The following is a 27,510-nucleotide window of genomic DNA, read 5'->3' as shown; positions in this document are numbered from 1 at the left end:
CGTCGTCCAACCCGCCCTACCCTACAAATGGCATCCCACCCCTTCTCATACGCTGTCCGAGGAGCGCCAGCACTCCAAATGGACCCCCATATTAAATCCCAAATTCAATCTCTTTCTCTCTCTAAAGCCACCTTTTTCCTCTCTCTAAAAAGCCCTGACATACACACTCTCTCTCTAACCCCACATGCGTTATAGACATAATAGTTATATAAGGGGAGGAGCCTTCGAGGAAAGCAGGCTCAGTGTTGGAGATGGATTGCCTTGGCGAGTGGCCGGAGCCGGTGAGAAGGGTCCAGGCCATAGCGGAGAGCGGCTCGCCCGTCATACCCGAGCGCTACATAAAGCCCCTGTCCGAAAGGCCCGGGTTGGAGCCGGCGGGCTCGGAGTTGGGCTCGGTGCCGGTCATAGACCTGGGCGCGCTGCGCGACGGCGAGGTGGGGTTGAAGGTGGGCGAGGCGTGCAGAGAGTGGGGGTTCTTTGAAGCTGTGAACCATGGGGTGCCGAATGAAGTGATTGAGAGGATGAGAGAGGTTTGGCGTGGGTTCTTTGCGCTGCCTTTGCATTTGAAACAGGAGTATGCTAATAATCCTAAGACGTATGAGGGGTATGGGAGCAGGCTTGGAGTTGAGAAAGGGGCGCTTTTGGATTGGGGGGATTACTACTTTTTGAATTTGTTGCCTCCTGCTTTGAACGATCCCATGAAGTGGCCTGCTTTGCCCGCTAATTGCAGGTAAGAGAGAGAAAGAGGAGAGAGATAGAGAAGAGAGAGAGGGAGAGTTATAGATCATCGTTATATATGGTTTGATTTTATGGGAGGGAAACTAGGGTAACGGAGTCAAATTAAGCTATGTTAAAGGAACTCTCTCTAGTCAAATTAAACTCTCTCTCTCTCTCTCTCTCTCTCTCTCCCTTTCTCTCTCTTCCCGCATACAATTTTCTCTTTCACTATAAGCTTCTTTCTTCGAAATAACCACTTTTCGTCTACCATGAAAACCACTTTTTGTCTTTGGAAAAAGCGGCTGGTTGCGGTGGTAGCACTCGTGGTACCTCAATTGTATGTTCATTTAATACTTTTAAAAAACGACTAACTGCTTTAAAAATGAGTAGAAGCATATATTTTCCACTAAAATATCACAACAAAAAAAAAGAAAAAAAAAAAAAAAAAATTTCTCTTACTCGGAACCAACTTCTATGATGTACTCTATCCCTCGTGTAAATTTTCAAAGCAGAGTCTATCTTTCTCTCTCTTGACTGTAAATACAAAGCAAGCTCTCTCTACACACACAAAATAAGGAGGAAATGCTCACAAACTGTCATCTTATCTAGAGAGAAATTGGGCTACCCCAATCGTGACTAATGTTGTTTTGCATGTTTGATTGTAGAGAGACGATTCAAGAGTACAGTGAACATGTCCTGCGTCTATGCAAGGCGCTTCTCAAGGCCATGTCTTTGGGTCTAGGGTTGAGAGAATATTATTTACAGGAGGCATTCGGAGGTGATGACGTCGGGTCTTGCATGAGGATCAATTTTTACCCCAAGTGCCCTCAGCCCGAGCTCACGCTCGGCCTCTCGTCGCACTCCGACCCTGGCGGGCTCACTGTGCTGCTGCCGGATGAGCGAGTCAAGGGCCTCCAGGTTCGCCATCGGGACTCCTGGGTCACTGTTTCGCCTGGTCCTCACTCCTTCATTATCAACATCGGTGATCAGATTCAGGTTCTTTCTCTCTCTAGCATCTAGCAGCTCTCTCTCTCTCTCTCTCTCTCTCTCTCTAGAGTCCCCCTCACGTACACGAAGACATTACCTCATATGTTTGGAGCTCGAATTGGTTCGTGGACGAGCACCTTCTCAATTGATACAGGGGCTAAAGCAAAAATTCTCTCTCTAAAACACACGCCCTCTCATTCTCTCCCTAGGCCTAAAAGTGGGTGTAAAAGTAAAACCGTCTCTAATGACTCCGAGACAAAAGCTTGAATGTCATCACCTTCCATTAACGCACGTGTTAGGAATCGAACGGCTCTAATATTTTTATGTTTGTTGACGCGGAAGCCACTTTCTCTTCTGATATTGCGACATTTTTTAACGTCCTCTGTCGAAGGTATCATGATAAAGTCACATGTTGAATTGCATACGGCTCGGTCATAACTACCATTAAATGTCAAATTGGACCATTAAATATCAAATCGGATGATTTCATGTATGTAAAAAAAAGTTCGCTTTTTTTTTTGGCAATTTAGTGGACTTGAGTAACTATGTTACGCGAGAATGGCACCCTAGATATACAATCAGTACTACCGCCGCAGGTAGTTGGTAGTACTACCACTACGATTTCAACTACATTTTTAATCAAGTTCAAACTTTCAATCTAATCACTGACACACTCATAATTATTTTTGAAATTTTGAAATATGAATGACATGAATTATTGTGATCTCCTCGTGCTAAATATAAATGGCTTCTTTACATAATTTTTAAAAAATATAAAAAATAATTTTTTTACTCTATTTTTTATGAAATTATGTGTTATTTATGAGTTGTTTTGAAATACTCATTCAACTAATAACTCTTTGTCTAATAAAATTACTATCCTGCAGGCAACAATCCTATAGGCAACGGACCCCTTTGCCAATAAACAACCCAATAAAAAAAAGGAAAAAAGATCTCGATAATGAATTAACAATGTCCCTTATAGAATTATTTGAAATAAACTTGTAAGCAACTTTACTTATGCTATATTATATAATACGTTACTTTTACTTTAGCAGAAATAATTTGTTGAAAATCACATACTTTTAGCTTAAAAAAATTTAAAAATAGTTAAATATTAATAAAAAAAATTAAATTATTAAATAATATAATATGTGGCACAATGTATGTAATAAATAACTAACAAGATAATACTATACAATATATTAATAAATTTCAAATAAGATAAACTACTCCTGATAAAATTAACTTATTTTTTAGACAGTTCCTATATCTTTCCTTTTCTTGCTTATGACATTTATCTCAAGGAATCCATAATTCCTCTCACTCATTTAACCTCGTATAGAGGCATCTCTTTCATGCCGAACCCAAATTCGTTTCGCCCTCACAAAATGGGTGGCCGGAACTAATTCTATGGATTACGGAATCTGGATTTCAAATCTCCATGATGTCAATGCATATGAAAAAGTAATTGGATGAACCCATAAAGTTAAGGAAGAGGTTCCTATTGGACTCCACCCACATGTTTATAAATTATACATGTCCCACTTCTTTTCCATATGAATTAACTGTTAGGATTGCTCATGTCACAATTTTATGATAAAATATTATTTATTTTTTCTACAAACGATATTGAGTCAAATTTGGGATATCTCGTCCTCTTATTGCTGCACACCTAGCAAAAATAAGAATAAATATATATAGTTTGCATACAAATAAATGGCCAAAATTCCTTTAAAAGTTTCAGGGGTATGTTGATAATTTTTTTATTTTTATCATGTGTGCTCTTGTCAGATGTATGTATGTACCAAATTTTGCTGCAAAATAATATATAGAATAAAGATTAAAAATAAAAAAATTTGAGATATCATATGAAGATCTGACGAGCCAACTTGTGACATTGTGACTCAAGCCATCACAACCGTCTATGTAGATCTGATGACTGAGAACAAGGTCGCATATACTTTATAATTAGGTGGAGTTGCATGTAGAAAGCTTAAATGCAGTACAAGTGACATACATAGAGCATTTTTCTCCTGTAAATGCAACAATGCCTTTCTCTATAATTTAGGGAAGTTGGCTAAATTTTCCTCAATGAAGTTCTAGCCTTCTAGGCATTGTAAATAGAGACAAAAGGCATTTTGTAGCCATGGTTAAACGTGGTGTGAGGAGGTCAAGAAAGTGATCTTACGTGTACGGGAGTCCAATAAACTATTAACTCACTAGTCAGAAAGAAATTAGGTTCAGAGTTGACAATGAGCTTAGCAGCCCAGAAATAACCCGGGCCTAAGCAATAAGAGTTAGCCTGAGGGCCGAGCTGGGCCTCAAGTGAATTGGGTTGGCCAGGGCTAGGGCACGGCCAACCCATTGCCAACCCTAAATTTAGACTATGCTTTTATGGGAGAAAACCGTGAATTCACTCCCTTGTATAAACCTCATATAGGGGTTTTTTAAGAATTCACTCCCTTTTGTAAAACCCCATTTAGGAGTATGTAACCTCCTCGACCTAGACACCAACTTCAAAAATAAGATTAATAACAACAAAAAAAAAGCACTATGTACATGCCACGAGAAAATTATGTCCTAAGATTTAATAGAGACGATCCAATTTTTGAACAATCAAATTTAAGTGTCAACCCAGATCCTTCATTCTTTCCATCAAAAACTCGTTTTGACATGAGCAAGACACGCATGCCATAAAAAAATTGGCAATTTTTTATTTTTTTTTCGTTTTTCTCATGTTTTTAATTTTGTGTTAAGCAGGTAATGACGAACGCGGGATACAAGAGTGTGGAACACAGGGTGATGGCTAACTCGGTACTAGAAAGACTCTCGGTGGCTTTTTTTTACAACCCAAAGAGTGATCTACTAATAGGGCCCGCACCAGATCTGGTTGCACCCGACTCGCCCGCCTTGTATAGCCCCATGACTTTCGACCAATACAGGCTTTTCATACGCCAAAGGGGCCCACGCGGCAAATCACAAGTCCAATCCTTGGAGTCCAAGTCCCCTGCATCTTCCCCTCGCACCCCACCAAACAAATTGTTCAGTTAATGTAGATAGAGAGAGAGAGAGAGAGATTATCCCCATTATGAGAGAGAGTGAAGAGAGGGGGAGAGAGAGATAGAGAGAGTTGATTTTTACGAGGGACAAATACATATGCGTGGGATGTTCCTCATACTAATCAAGTGTCTCTTGATTAATAACTTAGGTCAATTTTAGTAATAAATATATGTTTTCAATTATGCACAAGTTGTAAATGAAGATTGAGATTGAAAGGCAATAAATTCATAATTTATACACTTGTCGCCCCCCTTGTTTTTTGCTTTGCCCATCGTGGGACTTTGATGCAATTCACACTTTGTGTTTTTTATTATAGCAATTTGCATACGCCCCCTAAAAATAGAGGAAAAATACGAAATACTCCCCTTGTAGCCGAAAATCATCAAAAAGATTGGTCAACCCATGATTTTATTTCCAAAATTGCCCCACAATCATCCTATAACTGAATTTGATTTTTTTTTTCCTTTAGAAGGGCATTGTCCCAAGTTTTAGGGGCATCCCTAGGCGGTCCGCGGTTAGAATCCTCGGAATGCATGTTGAACTAAGGACACCCCATTATTTGAGAGGTTCGAGGTCTCATCTTCAGACGGCTGGTTTGCTCACACAACAACAAATAAAGTGGGGTTCGAAGATGGGTACCTCATACCACTGATTTACTCAAATAATAAATAAAGTACGATATGCAGATTGAAACCTTAGACCGCCCTGTGAAATTTTAAAACCCCAAATCTATTCTTTTTCCTCTTTTCTCTCTTCTCTTCTCTCTCTCTCAACCCTCTACCTATCTAAACCCGCGATTCCTCGAGTGTTATTATTGTGAGATTCCGACCATAGAAGTGACATAACTAGGGTTATTCCGATGAGATTCCAGCCACAAGGTTGTTTTTATCATATTTATCAATATTTGCAAGATTTTTCTTGCATGACAATTATTTTAAAGTGACATAAGGGTTTGATACAAGCAATCCAAAGCGTTTTCCCAAATTGTTTTCCAAGGTTTTACATGCGCCATATGGGAGATAACTTTAAGAATGGAAGAATGCTCGTGGCCAAAATCACTTTAGAATAACACTAGTTGTGCCATTTCTATAACCGGAATCTCGTTGTAATAATACTTGAGGAGTCGAGGGTTTGGAGAGGTAGAGGGTTGAGAGCGAGCCGAAGAGAGAGAGAGAGGAAAATGAAAACATGTTTGGTATTTTTAAGTTTTGCAGGGTGGTTTGAGGTTTCAATCCTCGGATTGCATTTTTTTGTTATTGAGGAAACCAGTGGTCCGAGGTCCCCATCCTCGAACCTCACTTGATTTGTTGTTGTGTTAGGAAAGCAGCATTACGAGGATAGAGATCTTAGACCGTTCAAATAATGAGTATTTTAACCTCGAACCGCCTAGGTACTGCCTCTAAAACTTGGGGCAATGCCCTATTAAAGAAAAAACAAAAAAGACTAAAAACAATATATATATATATATCAAATTCGGTATGTGGATGTCATCTCCGGATAGAAAGGTAATTTTAAAAAAAAACCACAGGTTGAGCGACCTTTTTGGTAATTTTCAACTATAAGAGGCGCATTTTGTATTTCCATATTTTTTTGGGGCCCCGCGTAAATTGCCCTGTTTTTTCTTCTCGTTTCTTTAGCAAGTATCGAATTCGAACCCGGAACCTAAGGTTTTGAGACAAAAAAGCAAGTGGAAATCAACTCAGCTTTGTGGAAAAACTAAAGTAAATATTAAGAAAAATAATTGTGCAATGCCTGCTCACTCTAATCATTTTTTCTATATCTTTTAGAGGATAATGAGTTGCAACGGATGGCTAAGATTTTTCAAAGCAAGGCTCACTTCAAATATTTGAAGTGTCCACCCAAGTGAGACACAACACTTGGCTACAAGTCTAATGAAGGTCTATTCATGAAGAATGTGCTCATTATTTGAGATGATCATCTTTCAATGAGCCGTATGGAGCCAAACCTGTGGCCAACAAAATAAATGGGTTGGGGTCCACTCAGAAAACCAATTTTCTAACTTGTCGTCTGCTTAGTTTTCCGTAGGCAAGCTATGTTAACTGTTACTAAGACATGAGATTTTAGTTCTAAACTCAATTTCTAACATAGGATTTTGAATGAGACTGTGCTTGAATAGGGGTGTTTTCCGATGTATCCAAAACCCAATCCGAAAGAAATTGACAACCCAACCCCCTCTTTTCAAATAAATATTGGTTGGGATTCTGTTGCATTAGCTTACACACTCTATTAAGAGTGGTCTGAAATTTAGCAAGTTGATAATCTCGACCATGACAATCATATATTTAGAAAATATATAAATTTTAACTCTTAAAAGAGATGATTTCAACCTTCGGGTTGGATTGTTTTGGATAATTTATTTTAAATTTTTAAAATAATCTATGTTTAAGATTTAAATTCTATTTTTTGTTATATTCATGATCATGGTGGTCGAGATTAAGTCCCGTTGTCATAAGAAATTAAAAAGGGTTGAAATTTAGTTATGCTACTCTATGGAAGTTGTGGACAAGATTGTTTTCCATGTCGTTTTATCATTGATTGTGGTTTTTATAATGTTGCAATATTAAACAATCAAAGTAAGGTACACTTCTAAACTTTATCATGAGATACAAGTTTGGTATAAAAAATTCTTAAGATTTAAATTCTATTTTTTATCAAACTCATGATCATGATGGTAGAGAATAAGTCTCGATGTTGTAAAAAAATAAAAAATGCTCTATAAAAGTATTGGGCAAGTTTTCCATGTTGTTTTACCATTGAGTGCAATTTTCATAAGGTTGCAACTTTAAACAATCAAAGTAAGGCACAATTCTAGACTTTGCCATGAAATGCAATTTTGGTGTTGAAAATTCTTGGGATAGTACGAGAATCTACTTTTATCTCTAATTATGAAATTTTAAACACCAAAAATAGTTCAAATCAAACATATTTATAAATGCAATATAATCTTGTAAATGGACACCCCAGATAATGTTTTGCGCACGTTAGCATGAAGACAAGCAAGAAAACAAATGTGCGTTAGCCCGCGCTAGCCATTGCTTCTTGTTTTCGAGCTGCAGTTTGCTTAGAAGGGTCGTTGCTCCATTTGCTAGGCTAAAAAGCACCTTTATTATACGAGTTGCTGGGCTTGAAAGCTGTAGTTTGCAGGCTCCTCAACCTCGCTTATAGAAGTGCCACTAATCTCATGATATACTATTTTTAAGACTTGTATATTTATGCATCTCTATGTTGAGATGATCAATTATATATTTTTTTAATATCAAAACAACTTTTTTCAAAAGATTTTAGAAGTGGACCTTAATTCTACATTTTTAAGTGTTGAACTCGTATAAATTTCTTCCTTTATCAAATTGGCTCCCATATCTCAATCAAACATATGGGCTCTTGAGCATGTTAAACATGCGTGAAGTGCTTTCTCACCATGATGTTATTTTGGACTCTTCTCTTGAGTTGTGTTAGGCAGTTTCCTTACTTTTTTTTTTCTCCACATTCTTTATACCGACCACATTTGGTGCCTTTTCCCCTTCCTTATGAATCTCCTCTTCCAAACCCACACTCCCCCCTCCTTTTATTACCCAACCAATTTTCCTCTTCTAAGTTGTTTTCACTACTTCCCCTCCTTTTTGGCACAAAAGCAGTCCTCTTCTTTTTTTTTTCCCTTTTTTTATTTTTTTCTCTCTTTTTGAACTTCCTCTTCATATGTGCTTTTCGTTGCTTTGTTTGCTTTTGAACTAACCTCTTTAAATGTAATTTTTCTTCTCCTTGGCATCCCCATCCCCACATCTTTATCGTCTAGAAAGCACTCTCAAACTTGTTCTTTGCTTCCCTCCCCTATATTTGCATGTGTTCTTTGTTTTAGTCAAAAGTGACAGTTTCAACTTTCAAGTGTGCTTATACATGTGGTGTTTGACAAATCAACCAGTAGTAATGACCTTTAGTTAGTGTCTTCTAAACCCCCACCACTTAGTGTGGAAGCTTTGTTTAATATCTTTTGAGTTGGTTATTCCAACTTGAAGAAAAAACAAAGATACAGAATGTGCAACACTAGTATCTACTTGTATCATGATATCTCAGCCATCCAATGTCAATAAGAAACAGTTATCGCGTGTCGTTTCTCCTCTCGAAGTCAATCAAAATTTCGACAGTTCAACCAGAGGAATGACAGTCCTCAACCACCCGTTATTGGGAGGCGGGAAAAACAGGCCCCACCAATAATGGTATTAGTAGATTAAGTAGATTAAGAGTTAGATTTTTAAAAGTATTAGTGAAATCGTATTATTGATAAAAATAGAAACCACAATATGGTGACGAGGCGTGGAGATGCTGCCTCCACGACCCCATCCCTTTCATATGGTCAATATGTATAGTTCATGTAGAAATGCATAACCAAGGTTGAAGTGGATGACCAAAGTCTAGAATGCATTGCCAAGGCTTAAAATGCTTGACAAAGTTAAAAATAACTACGATAACGTCTACTTTCTAGATATAACTTTACCCTTCCATTTTTTAGAGTAAAATTGAGTTCCCGAAAGACAACTCGAACTTCATCAAAACTCGAATGACCCCTTAGATTTAACAATTCGACGTGGAGGGACGAGCTGCTCTCTTTGTTTTAGAGGTATTTAGCACCCCCGACCAGTGTTCGTAAAATCAAATCAGAAAGGTTAACCGAACATGGGGACGGAAGCAGTTTAATTGGACTAATCGGTAAACCGGCCAATTTAACCGTTCTAATCGGGCAAGTTCTGGAAGGTCAAAAAATTGTTGAAACAAATAAAAAAAATACAAAAAAATCTACGAAAATATGAAAAACATATAAAGAAGGATTAAAACAAAATACATCCAAATGAAGGCGAAAATTAATGGGAAAAATGGATTTTAAAGAATCGATTTATGCTTAGGGGTATTTTTAAAAAATTTCAAAAAAGATAGGAAGATATAAAAGTAAATATCAATGACCAAAATGATTTTTAATATTTAACATAATGTAAAGAACATTAAAAAAATGTATTACAAACCAAATTCTTTATTTTTGAGATTTTGTTTACTTTTTTTTAAAAAAATTAAATACCAGTTGATCACCAAAACCGCCCGAAACCAGTTCCAAGCTAACTGAGCAGTTACCAGTTAGATCGCCCAATTTTTCTAACATTATTCCTGATTTTGAAAATCTACAATGTGACTGGGCCATGATTGAAGAATTGTGCAAGCTTTCCTGAGTTGCATACTCTAATAGATTTATTAAAGGTCCATTTGAGACTGTCCTTTAGAGGCTTGTTTTAAAAAAGGACCCGATTTCTATGCGGCCAAGCTCGCATTTGTAGAAATGTGGGCCTATCAATAAATCTATTTTTTAGATAGATTTTTGGACTTAATTTTTAAGGATAGGTAATCTCCTGTCCTTTAGAGGCTTGTTTTAAAAAAGGACCCGATTTCTATGCGGCCAAGCTCTCATTTGTATAAATGTGGGCCTATTAATAAATCTATTTTTTAGATGGATTTTTGGTAATTTTTAAGGATAGGTAATCTCTAACATGGAGATCATGAATATGAAAAAATAAATAAATTTTAAACACTAAAAATAATAATTCTAATAAGAAAATATTCAAACCATTAGTTTTTATTGTTTCTAGATGGAACACCTACTTGCGTCCATCTTTGAGATGGATGCTTTACACTTGTTTTACCGCATATAGTCATGCCATCCGGCCCACATGAAACAATTTTCCTAAAAAAACGAAACATAGACTTCTTAGGTTAATCATAGTGAAAGGTTATTGTTTCACGTGTGTGTGTCTCATTACATAAAATTATGATGGCATTTCAATCTCATTTATGTATGTGCATTCACCGTCTAAGTACATCTTGAAAATGGCTTTATTTTTAGACATCGATGATCTAGGCCACAGTGATCGTGAATATTAAAAATATAATATTTTATAATTTATAAATGAAAAATAAATTTTTTATTTTTATATACTATATTTTTAGTTGTAATGACTGTAGAAGGATGCACCGCCTCGGGCTTACACAAATGATTTTTCTTTATCATCTTCTAGGAAAAAAAAAAAAAAGGAAAGAAAAAAATTGTTACATGAAATACTCAGCTCGTTTTAAGATCATTCAACTAGTATATAAATTATGATATTATAATATTACATAACCATTATGATAATCAAATTATTATTTTATAGCATTCATGTTGTTCATTATTTATTTACATTTGAAATATTTCTTGTGAAATATCGTCCTCACCATTAGTATTATTATTATATCATAATAAGTTATTTTGATGCTATATAATAATAATAATAATAATAATAATAATAATAATAATAATAATAATAATAATAATAATAATAATAATAATAATAATAATAACGTATATTATCACTACTTAAAAGGGAAAGCCTTCTATGTTCCCCCCACAACATAGAAGTTCTATCCTTCCTCTACCATCCAGCTGTCCATTTTTTATCAAGAGAGCCACTCACCGTTTGATCTTAGATCCGACATCTCAAAGTATTTTATTTTTAGTTTTTTTAATGCAAATTTTCTTAATATAAAATTTCATACATGTCATCTTCTCATTGGGGCGCACCTATAAAAAAAAATAATACCAATAAATTTTCGATAAAAAATAATGACCAAAATACCCCTTGAAACTTTTAAGGGTATTTTGGTTATTTTATTTTATTGAAAGTTTAATAGAAGAATGGACGTCCAAATTTTGGTGTCAAAACAGTTTATAGAAAAAAAAATTAAAAATAAAACAGTGATGTGACATTGTGATTGGGGCAATCTTAGCCCTCCATTCAAAAATGGACGGTTGGATAAGGGTGACGATAGAACTTCTATGTTGTAGGAGAAACATAGAAAGCTTTCCCTTGTTACAATATTATATTAACATCTTAATATTATATTATATATCTGATGCTGATAATGATGATATATTATTATATAATTTTAATATTTATATGTAATATATTATACTATTTACTATTATTATTTGAAATATTTATTATTGAAATCATGATACTTAAATAAATAATATAATAATATCATGAGTTGGAATATATTTAATTGGCCTTAAGTTATTCACGAGTTAATATTTTAATTTAAGAATTATATATCTAATAGAAATAACCTAATATAATTTAGAATATTTTTATTTTTATTTTCATATATTTTAATAATATATATTCTATGATATATTTCTCTTCTAAAATCTCTCAAAATATATGGATTTACTCATAATGTAATATTTTTGTTTAAGAATTATATATCTAATAGAAATAGCCTAATGTAAATTAGAATATATTTGTAAATTAGAATATATTTATCTCTACTTTCATATATTTTTGTCTAAAATGTCTCAAAATATATGGATTTTCTCTATTCTATCAAAAAATATCTCTCTAGATAAAATAGTTTGGATTCATTTTTTTGTGAAAAAGCAATAAGACATCCTACAACATACCCTAAACTTCTATATTTTAACTTCACTCGAGGCTTTTGAATTTAATTTATTTTTCTACAAATCAAATCAAGCTCAAACTTGAGGCATGCGCACTTCTCATGCACACGCACCTGTTGAAAAAGTGATTCGCTGAAAATAAAATGACTGAAATACCATTCAATTGTTAGGGATATTTTGGTTATTTTAATTTCATAGAATGATTCTGTTTTTTTCTTTTTTAAAGGTGTGAGGAGATGATGCACATATACCCTCAAATTTTCAGCCTAAACCGATCAATAGAAAATAATATTAATAATAAAATATATTATTACCATATACACTCTCTACCGTCCAATCAAGATCAAACTGCGTATGTGCAAGTCCACACTTAGGTTAGGTACACCTATCCCAAAATTTCAATTCAAGAGGATTCGTCGAGAAAAAATAGAAATGAAAGAATGCACACATCAACCATCCAGATCTTGGAAATCGAATTAGGGAATTGGATCTGAGTTATCCACATCAGGTGATATTATTGGACAAATTGATACAAAATGTAAGATAAACAAACTTCCGTCCTTTGGAATAAATGTTCCTGTTTTTTCAAGGGTGTGCCTTTTTTTTCCTAATAATTGAGTGGGAAAGATGACAAGTCCCTATTCGTTTTTACAAATAGTTTACAAATAAGTTTTATGAAGGTATTAATGTGGTGGTGTCCGTAGTAATGGAAACCAGTTTGTGGGATGCTACCACCACGACCCCAGCCCCTTTTCAGTGCCTTTTGAAAAAGAATAACATCAATGTTGTCAAGTATTAGGACATTGAAAAAGATGTCTATGGTGTTGTTATGAATACGTGATTTTAGGCAATTTATATAGGTAAACACAAGAATACTGTGTCTAGTAAATGTGTGCAAGCGTTTGGTACTCAAGCATAAGACGCTAGTAGTGTGGAAACATATGCAAGTTTTCGGTGTTTATTGCAATAAAATCTAGGCATAATTACAATCAGGAAATGACCATATATATTCTTGGATTCAGACAGCCATGACCGATTCTCAAATGGACTAAATCTCTGGACATACCCTTGGCATATGCATTAAAAGTCTATGCTCCAAAATCAGAAGTTTTGGGTTCATGTTTGATGCGTACATCATTAATATGTTGAGTTTTGTGGGATTTGGAATAAGATTTAAAGGGTGTTTTGGAGCTTCGCCGGTGGAATGTATGACTGCTAAAGGCTTGCAACAAACTTTCGATTTAGGCAGGATGATATTCAAATTGTTTGAAAGAAAGCGTGGACATAGCTTTAATAGATTTCAACCAAATTTCAAGCGATTTGGACAAGGTCTGATCAAGTCTCTGAAGCGCTGATGCAGTTGTATATAGCCTTGTTGAGGATCTACAGCAAGTTGTCTCTCTGCATGCTCCTTTAAAACCTTCAAAACTAGGCCCTAATGGCCATGAGATGCACTGAAAATTGTTGAGCTATGCTTTTATAAGCTGGATTAGTCTATGGAGCAAATTTCATAAGCTTTGAAGATAAAAGACCCACTTTCAATGTTCACTGCGAAGCTCTATGTCTTCGTCCTTAGGATTGCGGCGAATTATCGAATTTGATAGTTTCAAGTTCGAATGAATATGGTTTGTTCTAGAATATGATCTAGAAGCCCTGATATATGTATTTGAACTTTTTTGACGAGATTTGAACAAGTTTATATCCTACATTGATGAAATTAGGGCAAGTATGAAAGTAACTTTTGAACTTAAATAAATGTTCCTTCATGATCTGGAAAACATTTCACATGGCATGGCTCATCAGCAAAGTGATTTGATATGTCTTCCTAAAGAATATTTAAACTCAAGATTTGGATCAAAATGTCAAGTTCCTATATGAACTTGAAAATTTTGGAAAGATGATTATTTTGCTGACATAGCTTATTTATGGTTCTTCAATCTTTTTCACATGCTTTTTCTTAAGAACAACGGTTTTGGATCACACATGATAGTACTTTTTTAGAACCTAAAGTAGGTTGCAATTCATTATTGAGTCCATGATGAATTCAATTTGTGAACCATTCAGGATTTGCATGAACAAGGTACGTAATTTTATATTAGAAATAAGACTTACACATCTAATGATCTAAACTTAGACATGCATGAGGCATAACCACCCTTCTAAGTATAAACTTTTTGTGGGGAAACATGAGTATCATGGAGGGGACTGGGTCCCAAGAAAGCAATATAGATGTTTTGTAATAAGTAAAGAGAAAGGTTTTGTCACACCCCAAAAAACTTCAATACAGATATTCTTGAGATGTGACAGTCCAAAACATATATACATCTCTTGATAGGATAAATTTATAGTGGCGAGGTCTTACAAAGTAAATAAAGAAAGCTAGCACAACAACAATATCTTCCAATGTTGATTTTGACTAGCACTCAAAATGAATCCGCAGTTATCTTGAAAAAATGTTTACCATAGTTTGATGAGTTTGGCTACTCAGTAAGTGATCATCATAATCCTAAAAATAATCATGGTTGAAAGATATCAATATTTTCAAAAAGAAGATCTATTAACAGAAATGCATCAACAATTTCACTTTCAATAAATGCATAATTAAGTATAATCCGAATAATTGAAATGCATATAACACTTTAACGGCAGTGCATAATTCAAAGGATTTCACAAAATACCCTATTGGCGTCCCAAGTAGGTCACCTATATACCCCATCAGCGTCCTAATGGATCCACTTAATCCCTATCGGCATCCCAGATAGGTCCACTTAATCCATGCAGGTCCACTTATACCTCACCGGCATACCGATGAGTTCACTTAATCCCTACCGGCGTCCCGGATAGGTCCACTTATACCTCACCGGTGAACCGGATGAGTCCACTTGCATACTTAAATTATTTCTAAATCTCTTTAAACATTCGAAAGCAGCAAATATCATGTACTAAACATATCACTAAAATCATTAATATGAATCTCACTGACACCATTAATAACAGTCACTTTCAATAACATTTCAACCAATCAAATATTTTGGGCTCAAATTTAGAAAGGTAGCAGTTCGTAAAGACATTCTAGCATAATTGCCAATCTAATATGTATAGAAAAACTCTTATAGAAATTCAAGAATACAGAATTATCACAATTTATGGGATGTTAATTTGCAAATAAACATTTCACAACAATGCTATAATCAAATGCAAAAATATCATTTTTCAAATAATAAGGCAGTTATTTGCACATGAAATTCACAATGTCTAAATATCTAAAAACAGTAGAAAGAAATCTCACAATGTTACTAAAAGCAGAAATATCACATTTATTTGTAATAATTTGATACTATCTAAAATTTTCTAACAATAGGCAAGATAAATAAATAAATTTATTTTTCTAAGAATTTACAGCATTTAAAATTTATAACATAGATAAAATATCACAATTTTTATTAAAAAGATTATTTTTCAAGATAATGAGGTCGTGTGCGGATAAAACTTTATCGTGCCTAAAATTCAAGATAATAAGCGGAAATAATTATTTCATTTTATTTTTAAAAAGAATGAATTATTTTTTGAGACAATGAGGTCACTTACACACAAAACTTATAAAATAAAGATCTTGGACGGAAATATCACTATTTATTAAAAACAGACTATTTTTCAAGAAGACGATGTCACTTACCTAAAATATTTTGAGAGGGAGCTTCCGATAAAAATTCGGCTAGAGAGAGAGAGACCTCAAAATTTTCTAGGGTGGGAGTCCTCGCCTCTCGTATTTAAACTCTTACGATACCTTATAATAATATTTTATTAAGTTACACCTCATACACGAGGTGTAACGTTTATATTACCTCTTATACGCTTAAAGCCCACGTCCACTGGACATGGCAAGGTAGCAGCAAACAAAACAAATTCAAACTAAAAGCTTTGAAAATGGTGATGGTCCCTAAGGACTATCATACTCATATGGACCATCACTTATTAAAAGTTTTTTTTTTTTTTTTTTTTTAGGATTATTACAGGTTTCTCCTACTGTATAGAAGATACTCCTCATCCAGCCGTCCAATTTAGATCAAGTGAGTCACGAAGATCTAGATCTGATGCCTCAGAGTATTTTACTTTTAGTGTTTTTTTTTACAAATTAAATGAATAAGAAATTTGGTACGTGGCATCATATCAATGGGGCGAACCTTATAAAAATATTAAAAATAATTTTTGATAAAATATAATGATCAAAATAGTCTTTAAACTTTTAGGTGTATTTTGGTTATTTCATTTTATCGTAAATATTTCTTTATATTTTTTACATGTGAGACTTTAAGAGATGAGTGGACTCCCAAAATTTGGTATCAAAATAGCTTGTAAAAATAAAAGTAAAAATTAGATAGTGTGGATACGTGACATTGTGATAAGAGCCATCTTCGTCCATTCAGAATGGACGGTTCGATAGGGGAAGCATACGAGTTTTATGCAGTAGGGGAAGTATAAAAAGTTGCCCAAAAGTAAATAAGTGAAGCTTTATAGAAAGACATTAGTGGTAATGATTACAAAAATAGAAATGAAAATAAAAAGTGAAAACTTAATTCCTAGAAAAATATAACAAGATAAAATGGTAGGAAACTAAGAAACAACATGACAATGAGAAGCTAGGCATATTAGATTACAGAAAAAGAATGGAAAGCAGGTAGAGATAAGAAACAGAGAGATTTCTCAAGTGATTGAGAATGGAAAGCAGGTAGAGATAAGAAACAGAGAGATTTCTCAAGTGATTGAGAGAGATAAAGTGGGTGTTGCATCTCTGCTCGTAGAACATATTTGAACTCTAAAGTACGAGTTATTCATGAGAAGAAGAGTAAGACATGTTAATTAGGGTTGAGAGTAGGTAGGTTCATCCAGGTTGACTACGTTTAGGTAAGTCGTGGACCTGACCCAGATCTAGGTCGAGTCCATGTCAATTGGAAATCTGGAAAAAAAAAAACATTAAAAATGTTGTATATTTTTATAGTACGTATAATAATGTGTGTATAAAAATAAAAATAAAATGTATATTTTTTAGTTGTCTTTTATTGCCATAATATATTTGTGTTGGGTAATGTGGTATATACTAAATATGTATTTGTATATAAACCTTTTTAGGTTTCATTCCTCCTTAATGAGAATTGATCGAGATTGTTTCACTCTAGAGACTTTCTTGAGTTCTTCATCTTCATTTGTATATAAACCCTTTTTAGGATTTCATTCCTCCTTAATGAGAATTGATCCGACCATCTCTTCTCTGTTGCTGCTCACAAATCGTCCTTTTTGTGAAGGTTGGTAATCAAATAAAATTTGTTATTTTCTCTACGATTTTTGTTTACCTTGCAAATTTTATGCTTTACAAATCTCATGATAAACAAAGCTTTTTGACATTCTTGGTGGGCACCCTACTCTCTCTCTCTCTCAACTCCTTTAGTTAAGCAACCTATTTCTTTTTCCCACTTCTGAGAACTTTTTATTTGGCCCCTTTTCATGCAAATCCAGTCCCTTTTTCATGCAAATCCAGCCCCTTTTAATTCATATATCTTTACTCCATCTGCTCTCTCTTAGGTCTCTTCCAACGGCTCCTCCTCTCTCAAGGGTTTCTTTTAACTACTTTCCTACTTTCCCTCTCAACTTTCTCCATCTCGTTTATACTTCAGAATCCTCAACATTCTCTCTCTCTAGTCCGCACTTATATTTTTGTTCTCTGTAAGTCAAGCTTTAACATCTCCAAAAACCCCATTTCACAACTCACTTATTCTCTTGCTTTTCTCTCTCTCTCTCATATCATGAAATTCAAAAATAACACAGAAAGTGCTACTATTTATGTGCGTCTTGATGGGAAGAACTATTGCTTGTTGCCTTTCCAGATGCAACGCTTTCTTATAAGAATAAAATTATGGGGCTATGTTGATGGCTCTATACCCTAACCTACCAATGAGAATGGGCACAATGATTGGTTTGCTATTAATAGTTGCATTGTTACATGGATCATGAATTCGGTTGCGCACAAAATTTGGCGCAACCTCACATATTAACTTAGTGTCAAAGCCATGTGGGATTATTTGAAGGAGATTTACTCTCAAACAAACACGGCTCGTCTCAATGCACTTGAAATAGAAAGTATGAAAACACAACAAGGGTATTCTACTGTCCAAGACTATTTCAATTCCCTATCGGACATATGGAATGAGATGGACTCGATGGAGACAAAGTCACCTAACGAGGCAGTCACTAAAGCAAGAAATCAGACTTGTTTATTTTATTTTCTAATGGGGTTGTGATCAGAGTTCGAAAATATGAGAGCATCTATTCTTCACCGCACTCCTGCTTCATCACTAGATGATGCTGATGCCCTATCAGATCTCCTTGCTGAGGAGACTTAAGCTCTTTTGGAATTTGCAAATCCAATTCACCAAACATCACTAATGTGGATTTAGCTATACCCAATAACTCTAACAAGGGTTTCAACTTTGGCTAAGTTCAATGCAATATATGTAAACAAATAGAACACATCGCTGCACATTGTAAGAAGCAATATTTTTGCAATTATTGCAAAAAGTCTGGCCATGTAATTGTTGATTGTCGAAAGAGACCTCAGGCTCATGGAAAGGCTTCTATATGTGGGTCTACTCAATTAGCTACATTGGCCTCTATTTTTAATTCAGTCACCATGGAGGATGTTGTTTTTGCTGACTCCCACTCTTCATCTACACTTTCATCATCTATAGTTCCTCCATCTATTCCAGGTTTTCTCTTTACGGACTCAAATACACTTAAGCAACTTGCTCATGCCTTATCTGCTATGGGCTTTTTGGGTAATTCAAATGCTCTTTCAAATACTTGGATCATAGACTCAAGAGCATCTAACCATTTGACATGATAAATTTCTCACTTATCCTTTGTGACACATCATTTTGATAAAATGACTTATTTTACTGCTAGTGGATGTTTTCTTCATGTTACTCACTCTGGTAATACCATTATCCCTGGTCCATCTGGTCATTCCTTATTACTCGGGATGTCCATCATATTCCCAACATTCCTTTTAATTTGATATTTGTTGAGCAATTAGTTGACAATAAGTGTTTTGTATCATTTTCTAATAAAGGTTGTGCGGTGTAGGATCAAGCAACCGGGAAGGTGATTGGGAAAGGCACTAAGAAAGGTCGGCTCTTCACAATTTATTTTAATGAGGCTCGTTCTTACCTTTCACAAGCCCTGCCTGTTTGCCACATTTCCCCCGTTTCTCATGAAATAAGCCAATCAAATTCCCTTTGGTATATTTAGCATTGTAGGTTAGGTCATCTACATTCTCAAAAAATGTTATCCCTTTTGAATTCTGGACTTTTACCTACTGTCTTTTCCAATAAAAAGGTTAATAAATATATTGTGTGTGAGAGTTGTAAGTTGATAAAACACGTGGCTCTACTTTTCCCCCATAATAATAGTAAAAGTACAAGCCCTTTTTCTTTAGTGCACTCTGATGTGTGGGGGTCTGCTTCTATTCCTTCCATTAGTGGGTTTTCTTATTATGTGACATTTATTGATGATTTTTCTAAGTACATATGGGTTTATTTTCTCAAACATAAATCAAATGTGTTCAGTGTATTTAAAGACTTCCATAGTATGCTTAAAAATCAATTTGAAAAAAATATTAAAGTCTATAGGTCAGATTTAGGGGGGGAATACCTATCTAATGAATTTCAGGCATATCTTCGTATATGTGGCATTATTCATCAACGTTCATACCCTCATACCCGTTAACAGAATGGAGTCGCAGAAAGAAAATATCGGCATATCCTTGAAATTGCTCGCTCTCTTCTTATAAGCACTAATTCTCCAAAGAATATGTGGGCTGAAGAAATCTCCACTGTTGTGTATCTTGTAAATCTTCCTCCTACTCATGTTCTAGAAAATGTTTCATAGTTTCATAAGTTTTTTAAAAAACCCCTAACTACTGGTGCAATTGTTTTGTTCTTCTTCCTTCTCTTGCACGGGATAAACTCTCACTTAAGTCTATCAAGTGCATGTTTGTGGGCTATGCAACCAATTAAAAGGGATATCGCTGCTTTGATCCTACTATTAATTGTGTGAGAATCTTACAACATGTTACCTTTTTTGAAAATATACCTTTTCATCAACATCATTTACACTCGTACATACACCTGATTTTTCAATCCTGCCTAGATTCGGCATTCCTAGTATTGTAGGTCGTCACTCAAATGAGCTAGCTCTTCCTAGTGCTGATCATATATTACCTCCAGTTGTTGATCTGCCTACTGTATATCAGCAACTTCGACGGTCTCTTCGTAAGTCTGTTTTTCCTAATTGTCTTAACTTGCCAATGATCAGCTCATCCCATACATGTTTTCCAACAACCACTACAAACCCCTTCTTTCGAGCCATCCTCTTATTCTCAGGCATCTAAACTCCAATGTTGGCACATGGCGATGAATGAGGTAATTGCAGCTTTAGAGGCCGAATCACACTTGTGATTTAGTTACATTGCCCCCTAACAAGTATATCATTTGTAGTAAATGAGTTTAACTAATGGCACTCTTGACCGACACAAAGCACAATTAGTTGCACAAGGTTACGCCTAAGATGACTACAATTCATACTCTTCTTGCACATACATCCATTCGTGACTGACCTATATAGCAGATGGATGTCAAAAATGCCTTTCTTAATGGAGAACTTCAAGAGGAAGTTTATATGCGCTAACCACCTGGGTTTGTTGCTCAAAGTACATCTTTAGTCTGTCGACTTCATAAGGCAATTTATGGTCATAAGGCAATTTATGTTTGAGCGTTTTCGAGCTATCATTCTTGCAACTGATTTCATTCAAAGTAAACACGAGCACTCTATGTTTATTCGTACCACAAAGGTTGGAATTTGTATTGTTTTACTATATGTTGATGATATTATCATCTTTGGAGATGATTTTACTTCCATCAAAGATGTGAAGCTACGATTGCAAGAAAAATTTCAAATGGAGGACCTTTTAGAAGCATCTTACTTCCTTGGCTTTGAGATCACTCGTTCTAAGCATGGTTTTTATATTCATCAACATAAGTATATTGTTGATCTTGTTTCAAATACCCGATTGAATGATGCGAAGGTTGTTGTTACACTCCTGGAACTCAATGTTAAACTTTCTGCACATGTTGGTAATGATCTTCCAAAGCCTACAATGTATCACAAACTTGTAGGCTCCCTCATCTATCTCACTATGATACGTCCAGTTATTGCATATGATATCCATGTTGTGAGCTAGTTTGTTTCAGATCCTCGACAACCACATGTCTCAGCGGTTCACTTAATTTTGCTCTATGTTCGAGGCACTTCCAATCGTGGATTATTTTTACCTCCACATCGTCTTTAGATCTTTGTGGATATGCATATACAAATTGGGCAGGTGATCCAGACACTTGTCACTCTACTATAAGATATTGTATATTGCCTGGATCATCCTTAATATCATGGAAGAGCAAAAAATAAGATACGGTCTCCAAGTCAAGCACTAAAGCTGAATATTATGCTATGTCATCCGTTGCTAGTGAGATTATTTAGGTTCGTGCTCTTCTCAGTGACTTTGGTATTACTATTTCAAATCCCACAACATTATATGCAGATAACCAAAGTGTGATTAAATTTGCATTTAATCTAGTCTTTCATGAGCAAATAAAGCATATTAATGTGGATTGCCAGTATGTTTGCGGCCACTATCTTGATGGCATATGTTTCTTCTAGTACACAAATTATTGATATTTTCACCAAATCAGTTACTCAGACACACCATGATTTTCTATTAGACAAGCTAATGCTTTACTCATGTCCACATCAGCTTGAGGGGGATAATAATGTGTGTATAAAAATAAAAGGGAAAATATCTTCATACCCCCTATTTTTAAGTTTCATTTCACAATAGACCCAAGGTTTTAAAAAATATCTTAAGGAATAAAATTTGTAGTTCTTATTTCTTCTAAGGTGAGAGGTTACCGAGAGGAGAGAGTGAGATGTTTGAAAAAACAGGGGAAGAGAGAGTGAGAGATAAGGGAAGAGAGAGAGCGTGCGAGACACGGGAAGAGAGAGAGACAACGGAAGAGAGAGAAAGGAATAAATTTGGGATATATAAGTGAAGAGAGAGAAATGATTGGGTTTAGAAAGATCATGTCTTTCTTACATTTGTTTAGGTTAAAAAATATGTTTAAAGTTGGCAAGGGGTTGGAAGATATCTTTTGAAGCCTTGAGTTTATCAAAAAATGAAACCTAAAAATAGGGGATATGGAGATATTTTCCTAAAATAAAATGTACATTTTTCAGTTGTCCTTTATTGCCATAGTATATTTGTGTAGGGACTAAATACGTATTTGTATATTAACCCTTTTAGGGTTTCATTCCTCCTTAATGAGAATTGATCGACATTGGTTCTCTCTAGAGACTTTCCTAAGTTCTTCATCTTCTCCAAATCTAATAACGTAGTTACATAAATTTATATGTACCTTACAAACATAATATCGAATCATGTCGAAAGGTTTGTCCCCATCTGCGACCCAACCGAATCCCATAGGGTTCAAGTTGGACTCGGACCTAGACCTGACTTGGGTCTGGTCTAGGCCAAGTAGACCTAGGCCCGACTCATTAGGAGTAGTATCTAGGTCTAGACCCAGACCCAATTGGGTCTACTCATCTGGTCCACATGTGGACCAGACTTGGTTCCCACCCCAAATGTTAACAAAGAGTGTTGAAATAAACTTGTGTCGACCCTTTGATGCGATGAGTTGGCCCGTCTCGGCTAGACACGTATACTGGAGCCTACGGGTCAAGTGCAGGCCATTTAACTTGGACGCGACTCGCATTGGCCTGGGTTAAGGTTGACCCGATATGAACCAATATTTATGTATATCATATATAGATAACAAAAATCTATTTATTACAAATAAATAATAAATAAAAATAATTTATGTAAACCTTGACCCAACCCGTCATCTTGATCCAATGACTTGGATCCCACCTAGGTCTAGGTCGGGTCTAGGTACAATGACATGGACCTAACCCTAGTTGGATCTAAGTTTTGCCCTAGTCCAACTAGGATCTAGTTAGATCTGATCGGACCAGTTTACACCCTTATTAATAAGTAAAACAAGATTATTTTGTAGATACAAGAAAAAGACAATAATGGAATGCATGTAAGAAAGGAAAATATGTTTTAAAATAAAATGAAATAGGGAATATAATTAATAAAAAGGATGGTATACTACAATATTATTCACTTTTGGTACAAGGACGTCACAATCGCTATTAACAATGGATGTGAAATCCGATGGGTTAAATTATCTCACAACATTCGAGAAACTTTATTAGGACTTTGTGTCTAGTCAATGATACATCTCCAACTACCAGATGTCACATCTAATGGTCAATAATAATTGCAGCCTCCTTTTATAAAAAATAAATAGTTTTATTATATACATTTCCTCAAATAAAAACGTGGAGTTGAAATAATTAAAAATTTAAAAGCAAGAAAAAGGAGGAAGAAAATGGATTTGTCTAGAGAGTAAAGGGGCTGGCCACTTTGATTAGTATATAACATGAAAAAAATTACAAATAGATAAGTATTACTTAGGAAAATTTCTTTATGCATCAAGGGAGGCATATCTACATTTGTGTCCCATGAGGCATAGGACATCATGGTATGTAATGGTCCTTCTTAAAAACATAAAGATCAATCGTATATAAATTTCCTTAAAAAAAGTGCTTTTTTTTTTTTTTACATATTCATGAAGATATACCTAAAAATTAGGTCCGGATTCCATCTCAAAAATAGATTAACAGGGGACGCATATGTACGTATGAGTCCTAGGACTCATAGAAACCATGTCCTGTTAGTTATTATTTGATAAAAAACAAGTACTTTGAAAAATATTTGGTGCTATCAAGGGCAAATTGTGCTCTTTGCTCCCATTTGCAAATAACTTTATGAGGGTCATCTATTTGACCTCAGATCGGTTCTTTTTATTCATATGAACAATCAATCTAAAAGGAATATTTGATTTCTCGCTTGAAAAATGATCTAAATGAATGCATGTTCAAACAATGAATTTAGCTTACAAAAATAATGCCAAGTTGAGTACTTAAAAACTATTATTAAGGATTGTCTACTATGAGGTCATTTATCAATCATAAAAAGAGCTCAAGCTCACGATTACTTATGATAGAAATCTAATGGCTTGGGCATGTCACATAGTTTGATTTTATTTTATTATTTAAACTTTCAGCCTAGTCAATAGAATAAATGCAACTGTCTAATTTCATATCACATGGTCAATATTAATTGTGACCTTCATGTAGCAATTATAAATGGTCTTATTATATACTTTTTTATATTATTATTTGGGAAATTTATCAAAATACTCATAAGATGGTCTAAGAAGGATAATGACCTTAAACTTTCTCTTAACTCATATCAAGCTTGGGTAAAAGAACTGGGTTGTGTTAGGTTAGCAACCAACCTAAAAATTTGCCAAGACTTTCCATGAATCATGAATCAAAATACTCATGCCAGATAAGTTATTTAACAATCTACCTATATCTTTTGATTTAATTGTAATATACCCCGTAAAAAAAAAATGTGATTATGACTTGGATTAGTTGCAAAAGTGTAAATGTTGTTGGCTATTTAACAATCTACCGGTATCTATTTGTGACATGAAATACCAATTTATAGCAAAAGACACATGATCTCATGAGTGTTTTGATAAAGTCTCTTTTCTTTTTTTTTATTGGGGCATGTATGTTGCATTCCCTTCACAACAAATTGTACACCTTCTCCTGTAGCCAAAATACCAACTTACAAGGATTTGTTTAATCTAAAGTTTCTAGAAACATTAGCTAATGGTGAATAATTAAGTTTAAGTTCCTAACGTAGTTAGCAAGTCGGTTAATAACAATATATCAGAAAATTAGAATATGAATCGGTTTGCTCCAAAAAATCAAAGGCAAAAAATAGTGTCAAAAATACATGTCGCCAAAAATTAGTTGAGTTAGGGAATCATAAATATTTCGGATTTGGCTCCAAAAAAACAGAGTAAAAAAATCATATATATAAAGATAACACAATATAAGATTAGGTTATTGTATGGAGACATTAAAACCATTTAAATCTATTATATATTAAGTGAGAGGGATACCCTTGCTATTCTTACCCCACATCATTTTTTTTTCCAAAATGGCCATCTCTCTCTCTCTCTCAAGGTAACACATCTATCCCTCTCTCTCTCTCCACGTATCTCTATCTATATAAAAAGATGATCATTATTTCTAATTGAAGCTATAGGGGTACTCTCGCTATTATTGTGTCATGTGTCTTTTTTTTTTTCAAAATTGCCTCTTCTCTCTCTCAAGGTAAGACATTTATCCCTCTCTCTCTCTCCACGTATCTCCCTCCATCTATCTATCAAAAGATAAGCATGATTTCTAATTTTATATTATATATTATTTCCTATAATCTCCTCTCTCCCTCTCTCTAACTCTCTTTTTTTTTTTTTTTTTTTATAAAGATAAGCATAATTTTCCTCTCTCTCTCCACATATCTCTCTCTATCAAAAGATAAGCATGATTTCTAATTTGATATTAAATATCATTTCTTATAATCTCCTTTCTGCCACTCTCACTTTCTCTCCTATCCCTACAATTTTTCTACATCTCTCACTCCCTCTTTTCTAAAATCTCTTTCCCTTTTTCCTAAAATCTCTCACTCCACCTCTCTATAACTCTCTCTCCACGCATCTCTCTCCGTAAATAAGATTTTTCTCTATCTCCTTTTTAAAATGTGTCACCCACTCCCCTATTTCCCTCTTTTCTTGATAGATATAGAAGTTAAAGATTATAAATATCTATCTTTCTCTCTATTTTCCTCTCTATCACGTCCCTCTACTTTCTCTCACTTCCTCTCTCTCATCTCTTTTTTAAATATCTCACAAAATTTGAAAGTTTTTTCTTCTCCAACAAATTCTCTCTAAATCTTTCTCTCCCTCTTTTCTAAAATCTCTGTCTAAATTTCTCTCTCCCATGCTCTCTTTCTTATTTATATGATCATCTTAAATTTCTCATTCTCTATTGTAAAGAATTTTTTTGGTTGCGGTCTTGACTCGACTTTGCTACATGAAAAACCATTAACATCCAAAGGTATTTAATATTTAGGTTGTGTTCATTAATATTTTCTATTCCTTTGTCTTGGTGAGCTTTTTGGTTGTATCTAATGCCCTTGGGATTTTGTTTTAAATGGTTTCCTAACTAAATCTTAAGTGTAGGCAGCTAATTTGAACTTTCCATGTTCTTTTATTGTTGTTGTTTTTGACTGGTTTGCATGTCACTGTGGACAATACATTTTCGTCTTTATGTGTTTGTGTGATACAAATGATGGTTATATTACCCGATCGTGTCAGGGTGTCAAGGATTTTAAATCCTGAATGATGATGGCCTTCTCTTGGTGAGAAAGAGTTGTTGTCGCTCTCTAGCTCATGTGATTTAAAGTTCCAACTTTGTAGGATTTGAATTTAAGAAATCAGTGTGTTACTGTGTTTTGGATGAGTTTTTTTGTATTGTATTTCTAAATTAATTGTAAAGAGTAAGAATAATTTAATTTTATAAGAACGATACCATTATAATTAGATTCTATAATTGTAATTACAAAATTTATTATTTTAAAAAATTTTAATTTATTATTTTTTCATGCATACTCTCCCTCTCTCCTCTTTATCTTAATGATTGGATAATAAATATAATATACATATTATATTTACAATTATTATTTTGTAATAAATAAATTGTAAAATAATGTAATGTAATTTTAATTATAATAAATAATAAATTAAATTTAAGTGGAATACTTTTATTCTTATTAGAATATTATATTATAATTTTTCCTTGATTCCCTCAAGTCTAAGAACAATTTTTATAATAATTATAAAATTAGATATTGGAAAAAATAATTTATTTTTTGTTCAAATATTATAATTATAACTATTTTTTGTCCCCAAAAAGTAATTCAAAAAAAAAAAACAAAAAACCTTGCGTTATATAATAATTGTAAAAAGTAAGTATTAGTAAAAATAAATTGTTTTTATTAGAATGTTACAGTTATAATTAGATTCTATAATTGTAATTACAAATAATATTATTTTAAAATTTTATTATTTTTCTATGCATATTCTCTCTCCTCTTTATCT

The 27,510-nt window shown here is 34.2% G+C and overlaps 1 protein-coding gene across 1 annotated transcript; it reads left to right on the top strand.

Moving 5' to 3' along the window:
• Nucleotides 1-235: 235 nt before the first annotated feature.
• LOC18433425 (2-oxoglutarate (2OG) and Fe(II)-dependent oxygenase superfamily protein) lies at nt 236-5,006 on the top strand. Its single transcript, XM_006843515.4, has 3 exons — nt 236-730; nt 1,383-1,713; nt 4,468-5,006. Exons 1-3 carry the CDS (start codon nt 252-254, stop codon nt 4,756-4,758), a joined length of 1,101 nt encoding a protein of 366 aa, XP_006843578.1. The 5' UTR covers nt 236-251; the 3' UTR covers nt 4,759-5,006.
• The last annotated feature ends 22,504 nt before the right edge of the window (nt 5,007-27,510 follow it).

This window comes from Amborella trichopoda, chromosome 8 (genome assembly GCF_054954075.1).
Source record: "Amborella trichopoda isolate Santa Cruz 75 chromosome 8, AtrichopodaSantaCruz75HAP2 v2.0, whole genome shotgun sequence".
Classification (NCBI taxonomy): Eukaryota; Viridiplantae; Streptophyta; class Magnoliopsida; order Amborellales; family Amborellaceae; genus Amborella; species Amborella trichopoda.
Note: the sequence above shows the minus strand (reverse complement) of the source record. Positions and strands in the feature narration are given on the sequence as shown.